Here is a 20,023-nt window from a genome sequence, read left to right as displayed (position 1 = left end):
AAATAACAAGGGTAGAGAGAGACCGACTGGATTCCATATGGATTCCTCAAGGTGCAAACAATATTCCCAGTTTGCTTTTCATCAACAGTGCTTTCTTTCTGACTGACCTAGTGAGAAGAGTGACAACAGAACATGCATCTAGAGAACAAAGACAGTGGGCTGACCTCTGGTGTGCTGGAGATGGAGTTACATCAGACATCTGCTCCCATGTGTGCTGTCCTGGGAAGGCCAAAGCTGGCAGGACCTGCCACCAGCAACTGCAGGCTACAGCGTGGAGTCAACAGGGAAGACCCCTCAACTCCCTATCCCAGCAGGGCAGCTGGAAAGAGCTGCTGGGCTTCTGTGGACCAAGATTTTGACTCATTTCTCACAGAGCGGAGGTGAATTTATAAGAATTTTATCTTATAAATGTGGAATTCACAAATACTGGATTTTTTGTAAGCATAGTTCCTCCATTTTTTTGTGGGAAAATTTTCAGATATTATGCAAGAAATGCAAGAATCCTTCTAGCACTTTCCTGGCCTGTTTTGAATGAATGCCTTTTCTAAAATGTGGCTAACATAACTCTAAAACTCTAAAAACTCTATAAAAATAGAGATTTTAGCATGAAATTTGCATTTGCTATATTATTTTAAGGCATTAAAAGTATTACATGACTTTAAAAAGGATAGTATTTACATACTTATATATAAAATATGCTTATATATAAGCATATTTTATATATGATATATATACATATAAAATATATATATATGTCTTAGAACATGCATTGTTCTTACAAATATGTCAAGTGAATCAGTTGAATATCGTTTTTCATGTTAGAAAAATCTAGATTACATTAAAAGGAACTTTTGATAAACCCTTAAATATTTATCAGAGTAAAACCAATGAATAGATATAAAAAGCATCCTATAAGTGTCAATTCATACCCATGTAGGGACATATTGTTTACCCTGAGATCTGGGTGTCCTCGTTCCCACAGGCAATAAGTCCTGCTCAGAGCAGTTGCTCAGCCAGAACTTGATCTACACAGTACCAGTGGTCTAATGTTGAAAAAGGCAAAGCATCATAGAAATACATTGAAGTGTGGTGTACAGCCCCACCACCTGCCATGATCCTGTCCCCAACTCCTTTCTAGGGTAGCACCTATCCCAGTTTACCGTTGATATCACCAATGTGCAGGTTCATACTATTACTGTTTATGTATCACTAAATAGCATGTGCTCTTGTCTTGCAAATGGTTAAACATTGACTTGCTTTTTTTTGCCCAACTTGTTTTTGGGATTTGTTAGTGTGGCTCCCTGTAGCTCTTGTTAATTCATTTGGAGTGCTCACTTAAAACGTCAGTATCTGAATATCCCACAGTTTATATGTCTTCTCCTATAGGTAGCCATTCAGTGTCTACCCCACTCCCTAGTATTTTGCTATTAAAAACTGCTTACAATGCGTTTTCTTGTATAGATTTTTGGGGGTATGAGTGGGGGGGATTCTCTAGAGTACCTCTCTACTTGATAACAAATGTTGGTTCCTAAAATGTCTGTACCTTAGGATTTATTAGATGTACCAGATTCATAATTGTGTCAGTTTACCCTCTCACCTTTCCAACTTTGGGTGCCAGGGGACTTTAACATGAGAAGATGTGATACATGTGATATGCTATGTCATGGTTTGCAAGGAAATCTGTATTTCCTTGTTGACCAGAAAAGCAGACCTTCTTCCCACATGTTTACTAAGCAGTTAGGTTTGTTTTTCATAATGTGCCATCTTGTACATTTTGCTCAATTTTCCAATGATTTGTTTATACTTTTCTCTCTCTCTCTCTCTCTCTCTTTTTCTTAAGATTCTTCATATTAACCCTCTCTGGTCCTGTGTTGCAGGGTCTTCTCCAAACCAGAAGATCATCTTTTCTTTTTATTTATGATTTTTTAAAAAAGATTTATTTATTTATTTTAGAGAGAAAGAAAGAGAGAGAGAGAGAGCGTGCACAGGTGGGAGGGTCAAAGGGAGAGGGAGAGAGAACCTGAAGCAGATACCATGCTGAGCATGGAGCCCAGTGTGGGGTTTGATCCCATGACTGAGATCACAACTTGAGTTGAAACTGAAAATCAGATGCTTGACCAATTGTGCCACCCAGGTGCCCCATTTATGTTTTATTTTAATAAGGTATTAATATGATTATATTTGTAAATCGTTCATGGTTTTGTGCTCTTTTTGGGGGCTAGTATTTTAAAACTCAGATATTTTTAAGAACTCAACCTCCTCTTTGATTTCATAAAAATTTTCTCCTGTTTTCTAAAAGTTTTAAACTTTGCTCTTTAGATTTAGTCCTTTACCAACCTGGAATTTATTTTTAAATCACCCTTCCTTTCCTTCTCTTCTTTCATCTTTCTCTCTTTAGTGCTTAAAAATATAGTAATACATACCAAAAAATAAAAACCAAACCCAGTACAGTTTTTGATAATAATTTTAGGTCTGAAATGCAAGAATAATTAAGGGCATCCTTGGAAGGTGAAGGAGTACCTCCAGAATTTCCATGTAGGATTGGATTATGGCAGACTGTAGGGAAGCTGGGGCTGGAGATCTTCTCTGGAAGCTGTATTGACCTCAGCTATCTCTTGCCAGAATAATGGTGCAGACCCCAAACACAAACTTCACCATGTGGGTTGTAGGGTGGTAGTCTAACTCTTTATGCCAGTGCAGGTTTGGCTGCCAGCTAACTTAGGGGTCTCATGGGCCACCTACCTCTCGTCCTTCCAAAGGATTCATGACTCTGGTGTGGAAGCTGGTCATAAACTTCTGCCACCTCATGTCTGCTAACATCTCACCAACAGACTAGAGGTCAGAGTCACATCCTGTGCTCTGAGAGTCACCATATCTTTTTAAAGGTTATTTGTGGGATTCATTACATTTTGCATTTCTTATTTAATGAAAATAAGTATGAAATGAAAAGATATGTGTTCATATTGATGATAAAACAGAGATTTTAAAACTTAATGAAGATGAAGCAAGATGTAAATCACTGGATATGCAAAAAACAACCAACTCTTTAGCTTCAGAGAATTTAAAACTCACTATTACAGGTTAGTTTATGAAGAGAATGAAAGTAAAGAATGTTATGAGTTGCTACAAATACATTGCTTAAGCAATTTTGCTGAAAAGGTTATTTGGGATTTCATATTTTTGAACTCTCTGAGAACATTCCCCTTGGAAACTGATCATTTGCTGTTAATTCTGAACAGAAGGGAAGGAGGCAGAGGTTTGTAGCCTTTTGCACCCCTTTTGTCCTTTCACTTCCAGGAAGTCTAGGGGCAGTTTCTCAGATCATTTACATTACCTGTGTACAAACTGGTTAGTAAATGTTTTCCCAACACTATTAAAATCTTTGTGAAACAAGGCAGGATATAGATAATGTGACTATCATGTATTTATACAACCCTGTTTTGTATCCTGTAGTTTTGTAGAAAGTTCTGAAATCAAATAGTGTGAGTCCTCCAACTTTGTTCTCCATGTTGCTTTGGGTATTTTGTGCCCTTTGCCTTTCTGTATAAATACTATCACAACTATGTCAATTAAAAACACTCTGCTGGCATTTTGATTGGAACTGCGTTGAATCTATATGATGAGTTTGGGGGAATTTGTATCTTTCTTAAAAATTTAATTTAATTTTTCAGTGTTCCTAGATTCATTGTTTCACACCCAGTGTTCCATGCAATACGTGCCGTCCTTAATACCCACCACCAAGCTCACCCACCCCTCACCCCCCTTCCCCACAAAACCATCAGTTTGTCTCTCAGTGTCCACATTCTCTCATGCTTTTGTCTCCCCCTCCACTTTCCCCTGATTCACTTTTCCTTTCCTTTTCCTAATGTCCTCCATGTTATTCCTTATGCTCCACATATAAGTGAAACCATATATAATTGACTTTCTCTCCTTGACTTATTTCACTCAGCATAATCTCCTCCAGTCCTGTCCATGTTGATACAAAAGTTGGATATTCATCCTTTCTGATGGCTGAGTAATATTCCATTGTATATATGGATCATATCTTCTTTATCCATTCATCCGTTGAAGGGCATCTTGGCTCTTTCCACAGTTTGGCAATTGTGGTCATTGCTGTTATGACATTGGGGTACAGATGGCACTTCTTTCACTACATCTGTATCTTTGGGGGAAATACCCAGTAGTGCAATTGCAGGGTCATAGGGTAGCTCTATTTTTAATTTTTTGAGGACTCTCCACACTGTTTTCCAAAGTGGCTGCACCAACTTGCATTCCCACTAGCAGTGTAAGAGGGTTCCCCTTTATCCACATCCTCTCCAACACTTATTGTTTCCTATCCTGTTGATTTTGGCCATTCTAACTGGTGTAAGGTGGTTTCTCAGTGTGGTTTTGATTTGAATCTCCCTGATGGCTAATGATGATGAACATTTTTTCATGTGTGTGTTAACCATTTATAGGTCTTCTTTGGAGAAGTGTCTTTTCATGTCTTCTGCCCATTTTTGGACATGATTATCTGTTTTTTGGGTGTTGAGTTTGAGGAGTTCCTTGTAGATCTTGGATATCAGCCCTTTGTCTGTAGTGTCATTTGTGAATATCTTCTCCTATTCCGTGGGTTGCCTCTTCATTTTGTTGACTGTGGACATTGCTGCTATGAATATTGGGGTACATATGGTCCTTCTTTTCACTATATCTGTATCTTTGGGATAAATACTAGGCACTAGGTATTCTTCTGTGGACACTCCAGGTGCACCACCTTCCCAGCAACTTAATGCATTTACCAACTTGGAAGCTCTCCCAACCTGTCTTTTAGTTTAGGTTTTTTTTTTTTTTTTTTTTTTTTTTAAACAGAGATTCCATTATGTAGACATGATTGATTAAATCATTGGCCATTGGTGATTGAACTCAACCTCCAGCCCTTCTTTTCTTTCTTTACACTGAGCTGGACTTCCTCTGAGTTAGAAATCAGCCTGAGGTAAAACTTTAAGTTTTTCTCAGGAATTTTTTGAGCATTTGTCTGGCCTGTGTATATGTGTGTCTTTCTAAATTTCCTTGTATACATGGCTGTTTTTGAATATCCTAATTTCTCAGAGACTTTTACCCCAGTTTCTTCTCTGGCCTTAGATGATTTATTGTGTATCTCCACTTGTAGTCTGTTGCCCCAGGTGTTTGTGAGTTTGTAGCCCATCTTGAAGTTTTTATGAAGAGGTCCTGCTGCTTTTCCTGCTTGCATTCTGAGGTATGTGAAACAGAGATGAACAAATTTCAGCATGCATGAGTCTCTCAAATAGCCCCCGGACAACTTAGAATGGACATACTCAATATGTTTTAAGTGAAGTCTTTCTTGGTCCCTCTAAATTGAAGGGTTGGGGGAACTGAGAACAAGACTGCCACCTGCTTAAGACTCAGATCACCTCCATACCAGGGAGGGTGTGGGTCAAAGCGAGTAAAATGTCCCCAAACTTTCCTAGTCTTTTGAAAATGCTTTTTATTGTTTAGGCTTTTGTTTGTTTGCTGTAAACCTTTGAGAGTTTTCCAGAGCGCCTACAAAGTTGCTTCAGAAAGCTTCTGGTCCATCCTTCCTTCCTTCCTCCCTTCCTTTCTCTCTCTCCCTTCCTTCTCCTTTCCTTCCTTTTTTCCGTCCATCTGTCCATCTTTCTTTCTACGTTTCTGTGGGGGAATGAAGGCATAGAGCTTCCCAGATTGCCATTTTTCTCTCTTCTTTATTCTTAGGAGTCATTTTACTGTCTGTAGAATTATTAGTTGATAGACTTTCTCTCTGAACATGGTTTTGAGCCACTCTAGTGAAATTATTTCATTTGTTGTACTTTATAATGATAGAATTTCTATTTGTTCTTTTTAATACTTTTTCTTTATTGATATTCTCTATTTTGTGAGACAGTCTCATACTTTCATATAGTTCTTTAGATATGACTGACTGGTGCACCTTAGTGGCTTAGTTGGTTTAGGGTCCAATTCTTGATTTTGGCTCAGATCATGACCTCAGTGTCATGAGATCAAGCCTTGTGTCTGGCTCTGTGCTATGTGTGAAGCCTGATTAAGATTCTCTCTCTCCTTTTCCCGTGGCACTCCCCACTGACCCCCCCCGCCACTGTCTCTCTTTCTCTCTCAAAATAACTAACTAACTAAATAAGGTTTTAGTTCTTTGAACATGTTAAAAATTGCTGATTTAAAGTTTTTGCCTAGGAAATCCAATGTCTGGCCTTCTTCAGGGAGGGTGTCTTTTAACCATGTTCTCCCCTATATACAGGCCATGCATTCCTTTGCATGTCTCATAAGTTTTTACTGAAATTGGATATTTTAGGTGATATAATGTGGAAACTCTGGAAATCAAAGTTTCTGCCTAAGGTTCTTCCCTAAGATGGAAATTTGTCCCCTTTCCTAAAGTTTGTTGTTGCTCTTTAGTGACTTTCCTGAATAAATTTTGAGTCTGTACCATTTACTGTGTGTTGCCATGGAATTCTCTGTTCTCTTAGCTTAGTGAATTGACAGAGTTGAAAGAGATGTTCTTTTTTTATTTTTCCCTACTCTAGCACTCATTTTTAAAAAAAATTTCTGGAACACTGAAAAGTGTTCCAGAATTCATTGTTTATGCACAGAGATGTTCTTTTTTTTTAAAAAAAATTAATTTACTTTTTTAATTTAAATTTTGTTGGTTAACATATAGTAGTACAGTTCAGTGATTCCTCACTTACATACAACACCCAGAGCTCATCACAACAAATGCCTTCTTTAATACCCATTACCCACCTAACCCATCCCTCATCCACTTCCCTCCATCAATCCTCAGTTTATTCTTTGATGTTAGGAGTCACTTATGGCTTCTTTACCTCTCTCTCTCTCTTTTTATCTTTTTTTAAAAAAATTATGTTCAGTTAGCCACCATATAGTACATCTTTAGTTTTTGATGTAGTGTTCAATGATTGATTAGTTGCATATAACACCTAGTGCTCATCACAACATGTGTTCTCCTTAATATCCATCACCTAGTTACCCCCTAACCTTACTCCCCTTCCCTCTGAAACCCTCAGTTTGTTTCCCAGAACCAGAGTCCCCAGTCTCTCATAGTTCGTCTCCCTCTCTGATTTCTCCCCCTTCAGTTTTCACTCTCTTCCCCTGTGGTCCTCCATGCTATTCCTTATGTTCCACATATGAGTGAAATGATATAATAATTGTCTTTCTTTGCTTGACTTCTTTCACTTAGCATAATCTCCTCCAGTTCCATCCATGTTGATGCAAATGGTGGGTATTCATCCTTTCGGATGGCTAAGTAATATTCCATGTGTATATGTACTGCATCTTCTTTATCCATTCATCTGTTGAAGGGCATCTTCTACAGTTTGGCTATTGTGGACATTGCTGCTATGAACATTGGGGTGCACATGCCCCTTCTTTTCACTGCGTGTATCTTTGGAACAAATACCTAGTAGTGCAATTGCTGGGTCATAGTGTAGATCTATTTTTAACATCTAGAGGAACCTCCATACTGTTTTCCAGAGTGGCTCTATCAACTTGCCTTCCCACCAACAATGTAAGAGGGTTCCCCCTTTATCCACATACTTGCCAACATTTGTTGTTTCCTGTTTTGTTAGTTTTTGCTGTTCTAACTGTTGTAAAGGTGGTATCTTATTGTGGTTTTGATTTGAGTTTCCCTGATGGTTAATGATGTTGAACATTTTTTTCATGTGTCTGTTAGCCATTTGTATGTATTCTTTGGAGGAGTGTCTGTTCATGTCTTCTGCCCATTTCTTGACTGGATTATTTGTTTTTTGGGGTGTTGAGTTTGAGAAGTTCCTTACTCTCTTTTTTCTCCCCCCCTTCCCATATGTTCAGTTGTTTTCTTTCTTAAATTCCACATATGACAGAGGATATATTATATATCTCCAAAGAAGAATGAGATTATGCCATTTGTGACAACATGGATGGACCTAGAGGGTATTGTGCTAATTGAAACAAGTCAGACTGAGAAAGAGAAATACTATATGACTTCACTCATATGTGGAATCTAAAAAAAAAAAGATGAATAAACAAAAAAAGCAGAATCAGACCTACAGCAAATTGATAGTTACTGGATGGGGGGGAGGTGGAAGAAGGGCAAAATGGGTGAAGGGAAGTGGGAATTATAGGCTTCCCATGAATAAGTCATGGGAATTGTAATAGTATTGTATGGTAACAGATGGTAGCTACACTTGCGAGTATGTTAAGCATAGCATAACGTATAAGCTTGCTGAATCACTAATGTTGCATACCTGAAACTAATGTAATATTGTGTGTTAACTATCCTAAAAAAAAAGAGAAAAATGATTCAGCTTTTTTTTTTTTTCAATAAGTGCTCTTTGGATTGTTTTAGATTGGTATTTTTAAAGTTCTGAAAATATTATTCTGACAATTTTTGCCTGTTTTCTTAAAATTTTTATTTATTTTTAAAATTTCTTTTCAGTGTTCCAGAATTCCTTGTTTATGCACCACACCCAGTGCTCCATGCAATATGTGCCCTCCATAATACCCACCACCAGGCTTATCCAACCTCCCACCCCCCCACCCCTTCAAAACCCTCAGATGGTTTTTCAGAGTCCATAGTCTCTCATGGTTTGTCTCCCCCTCCAATTTCCCCCAACTCCCTTCTCCTCTCCATCTCCCCATATCCTTCGTGTTATTTCTTATGCTCCAAAAATAAGTGAAACCATATGATAATTGACTTTCTCTGCTTGACTTATTTCACTCAGCATAATCTCTTCCAGTCCCATCATTGCTTTATATGGAAGAGAAAATTTTTACCAGTTCTTACTCTACCATTCCTACTGTTATCTCCTATTGATTTTATTTAAAAGAAAATCTCATCTCATAAAGATAATATTTTTGAGATACTAAGTGGAAGTACTTTTCTGTCTCTGCAAGAGTACAGGTAGTTTGGGTTTGGCTTAGAAACAAGTCATTGTTCACATTTGTATTTCAGGCTAGAATTAAAAAAAATGCATAACGTCAGGGTGATAGCTTGCAAGGCTGAGAGGGAAGTGCTGGTCTGGCTGGCCACTGCTTGCAATGCTCCACTGAGAGGGTATGTCAGCATTGCTCAAGAGGTGCCCATGTAGGTGGTCTGAAATAGAACCCTGGTCTTCAATTCTGGGCAGACGTGCTGAGGACCTACAACTCCCACTTGCCAGCACACCTGAGGAGTCTCACAGGGATCAGAAAAGTAAAATGTGAGGACTTTGTAGGACAGATAATAAAGAGAGCACTAGAAGCTTGTACAGTGCCCCCAGATTGTGGTGGAAGTAGCACAGTTGTGATGAGAGGCATGTAGGTGTGAGCTTGTTCTCATAACCTTTTCAACATGGAGTGCAATTGTGTGTGTGTGGCATTTCTTTGAAGGGGAACAACTCTCCTAATCAGGAGTTTGAACCTTCAATTAAATGAATGTAGACAAAAATAGACTGTTTAAAATAGGAGAAGGCTGAGCAACTACTAATTGGCATCCCATTCTCCCATTTATCAAATGAATGGGGGGTCCACTTATAGAACTCGAGTTAATTAATTGCTAAACATGTGGAAGTGATATGGTTGTGTATTCCTAACTCTGCTCAAACATTCTTCCTTCTCAGATGGTATTTGCTCTTCCCTCCCTTGGGTCAATATGATGGAAAATCCACAAAAGACTATTACCGGGAAGCAAAAAACATTGTGGAGTCTTTAAAACTTTTAACATAGTTTTATGTAGAATATCATTTAATCTCCTTAGTTACTTAGATTCATGAGTAGTTTTAGCTTATTCTTTTTTTCTCACTTTAGACTTATTTCTAGGCTTTCACAAATTATTATTTTGAAATAATTTTAATCTTACAGAAAATTTATAGAATAATATGAAAAACTCCTGTATACCCTTCATCTAAAAACTTCAGTCAGTTTTGCCAACTCTCTGAATGGTGCTTAGCCTTTATAGCAAAGGATTCAATTCAGAAGCACATATTGCATTTTGTTGTGATGTTTCTTTTATCTCCTTCAGTCTGGAACTTTTTTTTTTTTTTAAATCTCTTCCTAACTTTCATGATGTCGAAACTTTTGAAGACTAGGGTATGGTTATTTTATTAAAGGTTCCTTCATTTTCATTTTCCTGATGTGTCCTTCTGATTGGATTCAGGATATGCATTTTTGGCAGCAATATCAGAGAAGTGATGCTGTGCCCTTCTCATTTCATCCTGTTAGGTGGTGTTGATTTCACTATATGCCATTACTTTTGCTCTTCACTTTGATCACTTGATTGAGATGATGTCTATCAGGCTTCCGCACTGTGATGTTGCTCTTTTCCTTTCTGTAATTAATACTTTGTGGAAATATCAGTGTCTCATTCATCATCTGATTTTTTACCCAATAGCTTTAGCATCTATTGAGGTTTCTTGTTTGAATAAAATTTCATTATGGTGGTACTAAATTATCTAAGTGCTCATTAGCATCTTTTCCCTTGCTGGCTGGCATCTTTGGTATTCTGGTCATTTACTGCATCCCTGTGAGGATTTTGACACTTGAGTCTTTGTTTTCCCTTTTCCTCCATTAATGATCATTGTCATGAGTTACTCTCTCATGGGCAATTCCAACTCTGAAGTTCCCTCAACCTCCTTGCCCCTGGTGCCTTTTTTCTATGTTCAGTGTCACTGGCTCATGCCCATGACTGTCTTTGCCTGTGTGTGCCTTGAAGCTGTTTGGCATCCTGCCCTTCTGGCTTTCTTTTCCTCTTATGCCCAACATTTCCTTGAGCTCTTTAAGCTTCCCAGCCTTCTCTCACACACATGCTGTTTTTTTCCTTTTGTCCCCAAGGGTGTGTTTTCCTCTTCTTCCAGCCTGTTCCCAGGGCTGTGTCACTTTGTGTCTCTTGCCACCTGTGCATTCTCTCCCAGCTGTACCTCAGCTTTGGCTCTTCCACTTGGACCCTCAGTGTGCTGAGTGCACTGACAGAGAATGCCCACTACAGATTTTTACACTTACAAATTTCCACCTCACAGGCTTTCCAGGAGCAACCCATTTTTTCATGAGTTGATTCTGTACTCTCCATTTTATGATCCATGGCCGTTATTTCAAACCTTCCCTACATTTTCCATGTTTCCTCTCTTCCAGCAGATGGCCCTATCTCCTACTTCAGGGAGTGAATTTGGGCCACCGGTCTTGAATACCCTCAACTCTGTGTCTCAGCTATGTGCACAGAACTGTCTGCTGACGCTGGATGAAGCTGGTGAATCTGAAGGGTTGGACTCTGAAAATTTCGGGTTATCCTTCCAACTCTGAGCTCACACCCCATGGCTCCCACCCTTGTCTCTGTGGCAGGGCTGCTCTGTCACCCAGGCTGCTACCTGGGCTGGATCCACTCTTCTCTGTGCTATCCATTCCACATGGTAGGATCATGGTGTGAAGTACACAGGGACATCTGTAATGGCAATGAGCACAGCAAGATTGCTGCTCTCTCCTGGTGATTTGCTGAGTGGCTTTGGTGGGGGTTTGTAAGGGGAAATGCAATCAGTAGAGGATGGAAGCCAGGGTTGGCTCTTGGATTTGCTCTTGTCGTTCCTCACAGCAAATTAAGACAGTATAAATTTGGGCAATTCTTTGTCCAAATTGTACTTGGACAATGTATGTACTTTTCTGTTATGTTAAGGAGTCATGTCAGTGGCTTCAGCATCATTTCTACTGGTGGGTATATAAGCAGGGGAGAAGTTTTTACTGCCCTGTCCCCACTCCTGGATCAGGAGGAATTCCACTTAAGGGTGTTGCTTGGTCCCTGGCCAGACCTATAGTAAAGGCTGCTGGACCTGAGCCCACCCTCCCTAGAACTACCTGAATGTCCTCCAAATGCAGACTGGCTTCATCTCTCTGCTGCCCTTGCCCTGTGTGGTCCCTATCATTCTGGAAACAGTGTTCTTAGGGTGCCTAGGGGACCAGTCTTTCACCTCTGCTCTCTTGCACTCTATTTGGGGACAGGAAGGGTCCTGAGCTCAAAGGGACCGTGCTTCCTTTCAAACATCTTCAGAGATGGCAATTTTTTCAACTTCTAAACAGAGAGGTGCATTTTGTACAAACATGTGGTCTTCTTATGTCCTGCATGAATCCCTTTCCTGGTGGAGGGGAGCCAGGCATCACTGCACTTTCTTTGCATCTTGTAGGAACATGCTTTTTCATCCAGTACTAGCAGAGCTGTCTGCAGATATCAGTTCCTCAGGGGTTTGTCACCATAGGACAACCTTTAACTACTACAGGGACTCTGATAAACGTCTGCCAAGACTGGGCTGGGCTTTGGCATGTTACATTTCTTACTTCTTCCAGTCCCACAGGTCTGCAAGAGGGGTGCTATTCATTGTTATTTTGGGGGCATGGGAGTGAGTGTCCTCCTTTCTGTCTCCCAGAGAATGTACAGGTCTGAACTGGTTCCCTGTACTCAAGGAAGGAGTTCTAGCACTGTCTAATATGCAGTGGTCACAACAAGTGACATTGTTGTCCTTTCTCTCTTCATGCTGGCCAAAACTCCAGTGTTAGGACATTTCACCTCCCTCACCTTTGCCTCGCTGTGTCACCTGCCCCTATGGTCTTGACCATCTCCAAACCTCATTCACTTCTGAAATGTTACCTGCTCTGCCTGTGTCCTGTGTTTGGTGGGAACCAGTGCTCTGTGTCCACATCACTTGGGCAGTCAATAAACCATACCCCTCTTGTCCTAGGGTTATGTATTTGATATTACTCCTATGGGTGAATCCAGGACTTTTTATTCTCTTTAGAAGGGTTGACCATACTTCCCCACTGTCCTGAGTGTTTGTGTTCTGGGTGGATATTCAATTCTTCCTCACCAAGCCTCTCATACAGACGTTTGGTGAGAGCTTCCTAATTCCTATGTACCTGCCTGACCCTGGACTCTATGGAAGGGCTGGTGCAATTGTTCATGTTCCTCCCCATCACTTCAGGACCCTGCTAAACCATACAGAACATTAAGGGCAGGTAGAAAGCCTGCTCCTCAGCTGTGATTCTGGGGGGGCTTCAGAGGGTTGGCCTGCATGTTGGGTGAACTCCTTTATCCTGGGCTTCACCTGGGTCCTATTCAACTTCCCAAGGACACACTGCACTGGTCTCACAGGAAAGAGGAGTTGTTGGCTCCTCTTCCTGGTGAGCACCTTCCTGGTGAGCACCCCCCTGATGCTTGGGGTACTGACAGGGTGGGTTTGGAGAGCACGCCTAAAGCTCCTCATAGATATGCAAGTTTGTTTTCTATTGATGTACTGTTTTTTGAATAGCAATTCAATTGTCATAAAAAGCTTTGAAATGCCATTCATCTTGGGGTTTTTAGGAGGTCCCAGGGGGAAAAACTCAGCCACCTAGGGCAGGGCATGGATAGAGAGATGTTCAAAACACCTAATCCCACTTACTCCACCCCACTAGGGGCCAAAGCAACTGGGAATCATGGGACAGGGTTGAGACTCTGAGGGTCTTGTGCAAGGGTGACCTTCTGAGGAAATGGAGGGACACTTCTGACTTATGCCAGAAAAATTTCAGGGTAGGAAGCTATGCGGAATGAGGAAGAGCTGTGCTGGGAATCCAGGTTTGAGGTAGGTCTGAGAGAGATGTGGACTTTCTGTGGATTGAGTGGGCATAGCTGGAAACCAGATGTGCAAGGCTGGAGATGCACTTGCCCATTAGGACCACCAGGGGGCCTGCAGTCTCAAGTAGGATTAGGGGGAATGCTGGAGAGCTGGAGGTGACCTGCAGGTGGAGCTTGGACATCTTTCACCCATGTTTTTAAGCTGTCCTCCTTGTTTTATGTCTCAATTTCTATATTATCCTTTTGTCCCAATTTTAAAAAGATTTTTATTCTTTTTTCTTGAGTTAATATGCTGTTTTGTGTCAGACTCAGCCTGTCGATGGTGATGTTATTGGTAAGCAATGTTTGAGGCACTCCCTTGGCTCCATATTACTTGTGACAACCCCTACAGGCATTTCCTTAATTGCAGTCAAAGTTGAGGCTGGACCTGCCCTTGTGGTTCTTAGGACTGCAAGATACACCTCAGCAGCAACCATCAGGGAACTTTGAAAAAGCAAAGTTTATTACTCACAAGTCCTGGAGGGTGTGCTGCATGTCTGGAGCCGAAAAGCAAGGATGAAAGTAGACAGAGAGAAAGGGATTGTGGACCTGGGTGTCTGCCTTTATTCGGGTCAAGAGGGGGGTGTATTAAGGTTACACAGGTTTACTCTTTATTGGTGAATTTAAAACGTAAAAGCAACAGTAAAAGCAAGGAAGGGGGAAGCAAGTGGTTAGTCAAATGGTCAGTTATCTAGATGAACCATAGCTTTCTAAAAGGGGAACTTGTTGGATACAGGGCCACCTGGCTCTTTATCTAGTTGTGTAGCCGAGAGTGTATTTATTTGAGGTAGATGTCTTTGAAGTAGGTGCTTCAACAATCAAATGCTTAATGTCTGGCACTTACATAACAATCAAAACTCATTGTCAGACACACTGCAAATACACATAATGGCAAATCTACCATCTTAACCATTTTTAAGTGTGTAGTTTGACAGTATTAAATACATTCACGTTGTTGTGTAGGTATCACCACTGTCCACCCCCATACCTCTATTTATCTTGTAAAATAAATTCTGAACCCCTTAAATACTCCCAGTTCTCTTCCTTCCTTAATCTCTGGCAACCACTATTCTACTTTGTGCCTCTATGAATTTGACTACTCTTGGTACAACATATAAGTGGAATAATATGGTATCTGTCTTTTAGTGATTGGCTTATTTCACTTAGTATGTTTTTCTTGACCTTCATGTTGTAGCATATTGCAGAATTTCCTTCCTTTTAATGCTGAATAATATTCAATTTTAAATTTGCAACCTTATTATATCTTTATATAGCCTTGCAAGAATCATTAAATCTTTTCTGGAACAAGACAAACATAAAAAAAAAGAGAAAAACTTAGCTTCCAAATTCATGAAAAGGAGCAGTTTTTTAATTTTTAATATTTTTTAGGAGCTGTTTTTAAATCTCAACAGTTTCATTTTTTTTCCTGTGTGCTTTTGACAATAGTATTTTGGTTGGCAGGATTATTACTATATATCCAAAAGAATAATAAAAATAAAATCACAAGAAGCGATCTTTAAAAAAAATAGAGAAGTGGCATAGCATTACTTAACCAGGGGAACCACTGTGGGCCTTTTGTGTAGGGGAAAGCTCTGGTGTTAGCCTTGCTCCACTGAACCAAGTGTCCCAGTTTGCTCTTAAGGGGGATCAGAATGTGAGTCCAGGGGATGAGAATGCAGAGGCACAAGGGTGCTGGACATGAGGATGGCCAGGTCGGGGGAGGGGGTCTGGAGGCCAGCTTGCCCCCACTCCATATTTCCTGTGCCTTTGGAGATGCACTGCCTACAGATGCAGAGGAAACAATTGCATTCCCATATCCCCCCTCTTCTTCTCTGTGTAAGAGGCAAATGAAAGAAGGTGAACTCAGAAAAAGGGGATAAAGATCTCACCACAGAAGAGGGAAGATTTCAAAGGAAATGCAAGTGCAAGAGGTGAGGACAGCAGCTGGCTAGGTTTGGCCTCTGGTTTTTATTCCTTCTTTGTGGGCTGTGGTGGATGAGCTCCAGAGCTCTGTCTCTCATCAAAGGAAAGACAGATTACCCCCCACCCCAACCACATGAGTTTGCCTTTGGCGTTTAAGTGGATATATATATATGTGAATAGCATTTTCCCAACATCATTTTTTCACCATTGGGCAGACCCTCAAGCTTAGAGGGTCAGGATTCCCTTGTTTTTCAGACCCTCATAGGTCCCCAAGAAAATGTCTGTTGGTCCAGTAAGAGGAGACATTTGTGGGTTAGGGCAGTTTGCTGTAGCACCGCAGCTCTGGGTGGGGCCCCACGTGACACCCCCATCCCCTGCCACCTAGGATGAGGTACAATGCTTCTCCATGTATGGCAGCTATTTATGTAGATTTGTGTCTCAAGGCCTGCTCTGGAGATGTTAGTTAGATTTATCTGGGGAGGGGTCATTTTGTTGGACAATCTATGTTCCCCTCTGAGTTTACTTCTGAGTTTCTTGAGAAAAAAATCCCACTCCTCTCACAGGATAATGACTTTCCGACCTGTGCTTTTGTGGCAGTGGCCATATCTACCTTCTGCTTTGTTCTCAGATTGATTACACCCCAGGGAAATTTCCCTCTTTCTGGAAGTAGGGAGCCTGTCCTATTCATGTCTGCCCTCCACCCACCTGGCATAGTAAATTCTTATTAAATATTTGAATGGAAGAGATGTGTGTATATGTATTTCTGAGCCAGTTGTTTTGGGGAGTGTATAGAAAGACCATTTCCAGGCAAGGAGCAAGTATTTTCCAGGGGATCTTTGTATTGCCGGGAGCAGGCTACAGTGGTGATGGTAGTTGGGCAGCAAGAGAGGCCCACTGGTCTCCAGGATGTCTTGGGAGGGCCAAGTTGCCACATGGGTCCTGACAAGGACAGAGGGAGCTTCTTCAGGATTCAGGAAAGCTCTTATTATGATATTGAGGGCCAAAGCAGCATCACAAGGCAATGTCTGAGTTTCATGGAGTTGAATCATTGCTTTTAAAAGATGGTTTCTATAAGCATTGGATCATATCTCCTGTAGGTGTTCCTGTGAATTAAAAATAAGGAGAACCAAGAGCACTAAAGACTTGAGTAGTTTCAAAATGATTTCTTTTTCAACATATTGGTAAAATATAAAGTCTAAATACATTATCTGTTTGAAGCTCTTAGAAAAATCAAACTTGTTATGCCCAAATCCTATCTTTCTGAAGCATGTGTTTCATTTGGACCACCAGTCATTCACTTGCAATAGAGGAAGTGTGTTCAGAAAAGCAATAAAAACCCAACAACACATGCATTTCCACAGGCTTTTCTCTTCTAGAAGTATAGTGGCTCCCTTGTCTGAGCTGGTCATTTCTCGGGAGAGAAGGGAGTCCAAGAGGGCACTGGGCTGCCACAGCTCACACAGGCTCACCAGAGATATGCAGATGGCAGGAGGCTCCAGTCCTCCTTCCCTTTTCCATCCCTGACTCTGAGTGAGGCATTCAGCACCTTTGAATTTATTAAGGGCACAGTACCCTAGTCTTCATACAGTGGCAAACACCTTCTTGGTGTTCTTGGTACAGTTTAGGAAACCCAGACTTGGGAGGTAAATTTGAAATGGGATTTCGAGTGGGAAGGAGGACTGTGTAGTACTCGGTGACATGGGATGGCACTTCTTGGTGGTGCTGGCCTTTCCATATTGTGGTTTCTGTTGTGTCTGCAGTGGACACACTCAAGACACACACTCCATCCCTGATCCCAGCCTCTGACATCTGATTTCAATAGACTTCTGACTGTGAGTAGAGGGAGTCTTTGGAGGAGCCATTCTCCACAAAACATACTAGGAAAACATACAGGAATTTTCCTATTAAGAATGCCACTCCAAACGAACCTGTAGGAATATACTTCCTATGAATATTCAAGACCTACACTGAAGGCAAACTCCAAGAGACTTTAGGAAGCTTTAGAAACTCCAGAACTTCTGCAGTTAGTGGCTTTCAGGAGAAAACTGAGATGAATGTTAGGATGTCAGTCATGCTGACATGAATAAAAAAATGAGAGCAACACAATCATTTTACAACCTGATAAAATGTTTTTCCAGATAAAAGTGTGAAAAAAAAAATCTAAGTGCAAGGCAAGACATCTGGAAAAACATGAAAAATAAGAAAGAATAAGGAGAAATTTGTCTTGTAAACTACCATAGTTTCAGTAACTTGGTACTAAAGCAGGAATAACAGGAAACAACAGATTAAACTCCCAAATTATGTGTGAAAATTAACTTGATAACCTAACATTTCAGGTGATTGGATAAAGTTTGGATCATTCATATTATGAAACCAGACATACTTTTGAAGAGGAATAAAAAGTTAAATTTAATCTTACACCAAAATAAAGTCTATATTTAAGTGTAAAGAATAATAGCATGAGGGGTGCCTGGGTGGCTCAGATGGTTAGGTATCTGCCTTCAGCTTGAATCATGATCCCAGGTCCTGGGATCAATCCCTACATTGAGCTCCACCTTGGGCTCCCAGCTAGAGGGGAATCTGCTTCTCCTTCTGCTTCTTTCCCTGCCCGCTCTTATGCATTCTGTCCCTCAAATGAATGAATAAAATCTTTAAGAAAAGAATAATAGCATAAAGTACTTGAATAAGTATCTATGGAATAAATATATATGTAATTTTGGGCTGGGATATCTATAACTATGGCAGTAACATAAGATTGACCTCATGAAACTGGGTGTCTCAAGGGCTCCATGACTGGGCCTGGAGCCAGGGCAGGCACTGATGGACTGTAGAGCCTCCAGGTAGCAGAGCTTCACTGCTGTAGTTTAGGATGACTGTGATTCATGAGAACTTTACTGCTTTGCTGGTCTCATGGGGTGACCTCCCAAATGAACCATGTAACCCCAATCTTAGCCACTGTTTTGGTCAGCTTGGGCTGCTATAACAGAATGCCACAGACTGGGTAGCCCAAACAACAGACATTTATTTCTCACAATTCTGAAGGCTGAAAGTTTTAGATCATGGTCCTATTCAGGCTGCCAGCTGCTCCAACCCCCAGGAAGAGTTGTTTTTCCTTCTGGTCTTTCACTCAAGGAGGAAGGGCTTGGACTGTATTCACACCCACCACCCCATCTAGGTGAAGTAAGACATGAGGTAGAGCCAAGAATAGGGATGAGAGGGAGGTGATCCCCACCACCATGGGACAGACAGCTATGCTGGGGCAGCCACATTTCCTTTGCCTATCCACTTATTTTGAGCTTGGAGCAGGCAGTCTGCAGGTTTCTGCAGAACTTGGCCATGCTGAGTAAGCAGAGAGTACCTTTAAGGGCTCTTTCAACCCTGCATTCCTTCTGGAGACAACTTTGGGTGATGCAGGCAGGCTAAGCATCAGTGGTTTGGTGATTTGGTAGTGTCCTCTCTCCAGTTGCCCATCTGAAGTCCACTGTCCTCCTGACTCTGCTGAGAGTTTGTATTGGGTATTGATGAGAGATGTTCTCAAAATAGGATTCATGCTTTGTTTGTGGCGGAAGTTATTCTCCTCTTAGGAAGATGTCATGCTAGGTGTCAATCTCACTTCCACCAAGCATGACCCAGGTGTATAAATCTGTGGAGGTACATGAGCTTAGGTAGAGAACAAGCCCCAGTGATACAGTGCTCACTAGACAGGTGCCCCTGATGTTCCACCCATACTTAGGCCATCCCAGGAGTCCTGGGTTGAGAGGTGGGGCCTCAGTACCTTGGAGGCACACTGGGAGGCCTTGTGTCATGGATTAGTGGCCATTGGTGGCCATTGACAGGATATGGGCAGGAATCTGCCCTAAGGGTCAGCAAATGTCACTGTCATGAGGGGTCAGGTCAATCCAAATAGGTGTGGGAGGTGCTATACGCATAAGAAAACAGGGGCATATCCTCCTCCTGGCCATAGTTATGCTGCTCAACCAACAGGGACTGTGCATCTACCTTTGGAGGGCCACCATAAATAGGAGAATGCATGCATATATACACATACATGCACAGACATACACACTCACTTGCATGCATCCATATATAGACACATATTTATACATGTATACACATATACATTTTATACATATAGATACATATATACACATGCACACATTTATACATACATGTATACATTTAGACATACACCTGTATACACATGCATATGTGCACACACATTCACACATATGAACATATTTATACACATATACATTACATCCATACTCACATATATATACATGTGTGCAGTATATACATAACACATTTACACATGTATAAGAGACACATATATACACATATTTACATGCATACACATTCACATATACATACACATGCATACTTATTTATACATGTCATACATGAGCACAGTTGTTTCTTTTTTTTTTTAAGATTTTATTTATTTATTTGACAGACGGAGATCACAAGTAG

At 40.9% G+C, this 20,023-nt stretch overlaps 1 protein-coding gene across 4 annotated transcripts in view; it reads left to right on the top strand.

Moving 5' to 3' along the window:
• Positions 1-20,023, top strand: part of OCA2 (OCA2 melanosomal transmembrane protein) — a 504,704-nt gene that overhangs the window by 44,413 nt on the left and 440,268 nt on the right. For all 4 annotated transcript variants that reach the window (XM_047738795.1, XM_047738792.1, XM_047738793.1 and 1 more), the window contains one exon: positions 112-380. In XM_047738795.1, coding sequence (XP_047594751.1) covers positions 133-380 — 248 coding nt within the window. In that variant the 5' untranslated portion in view covers positions 112-132. The remainder of the gene's footprint in view (positions 1-111; positions 381-20,023) is intronic.

This window comes from Lutra lutra, chromosome 7 (assembly GCF_902655055.1).
Source record: "Lutra lutra chromosome 7, mLutLut1.2, whole genome shotgun sequence".
NCBI lineage: Eukaryota > Metazoa > Chordata > Mammalia > Carnivora > Mustelidae > Lutra > Lutra lutra.
Note: the sequence above shows the minus strand (reverse complement) of the source record. Positions and strands in the feature narration are given on the sequence as shown.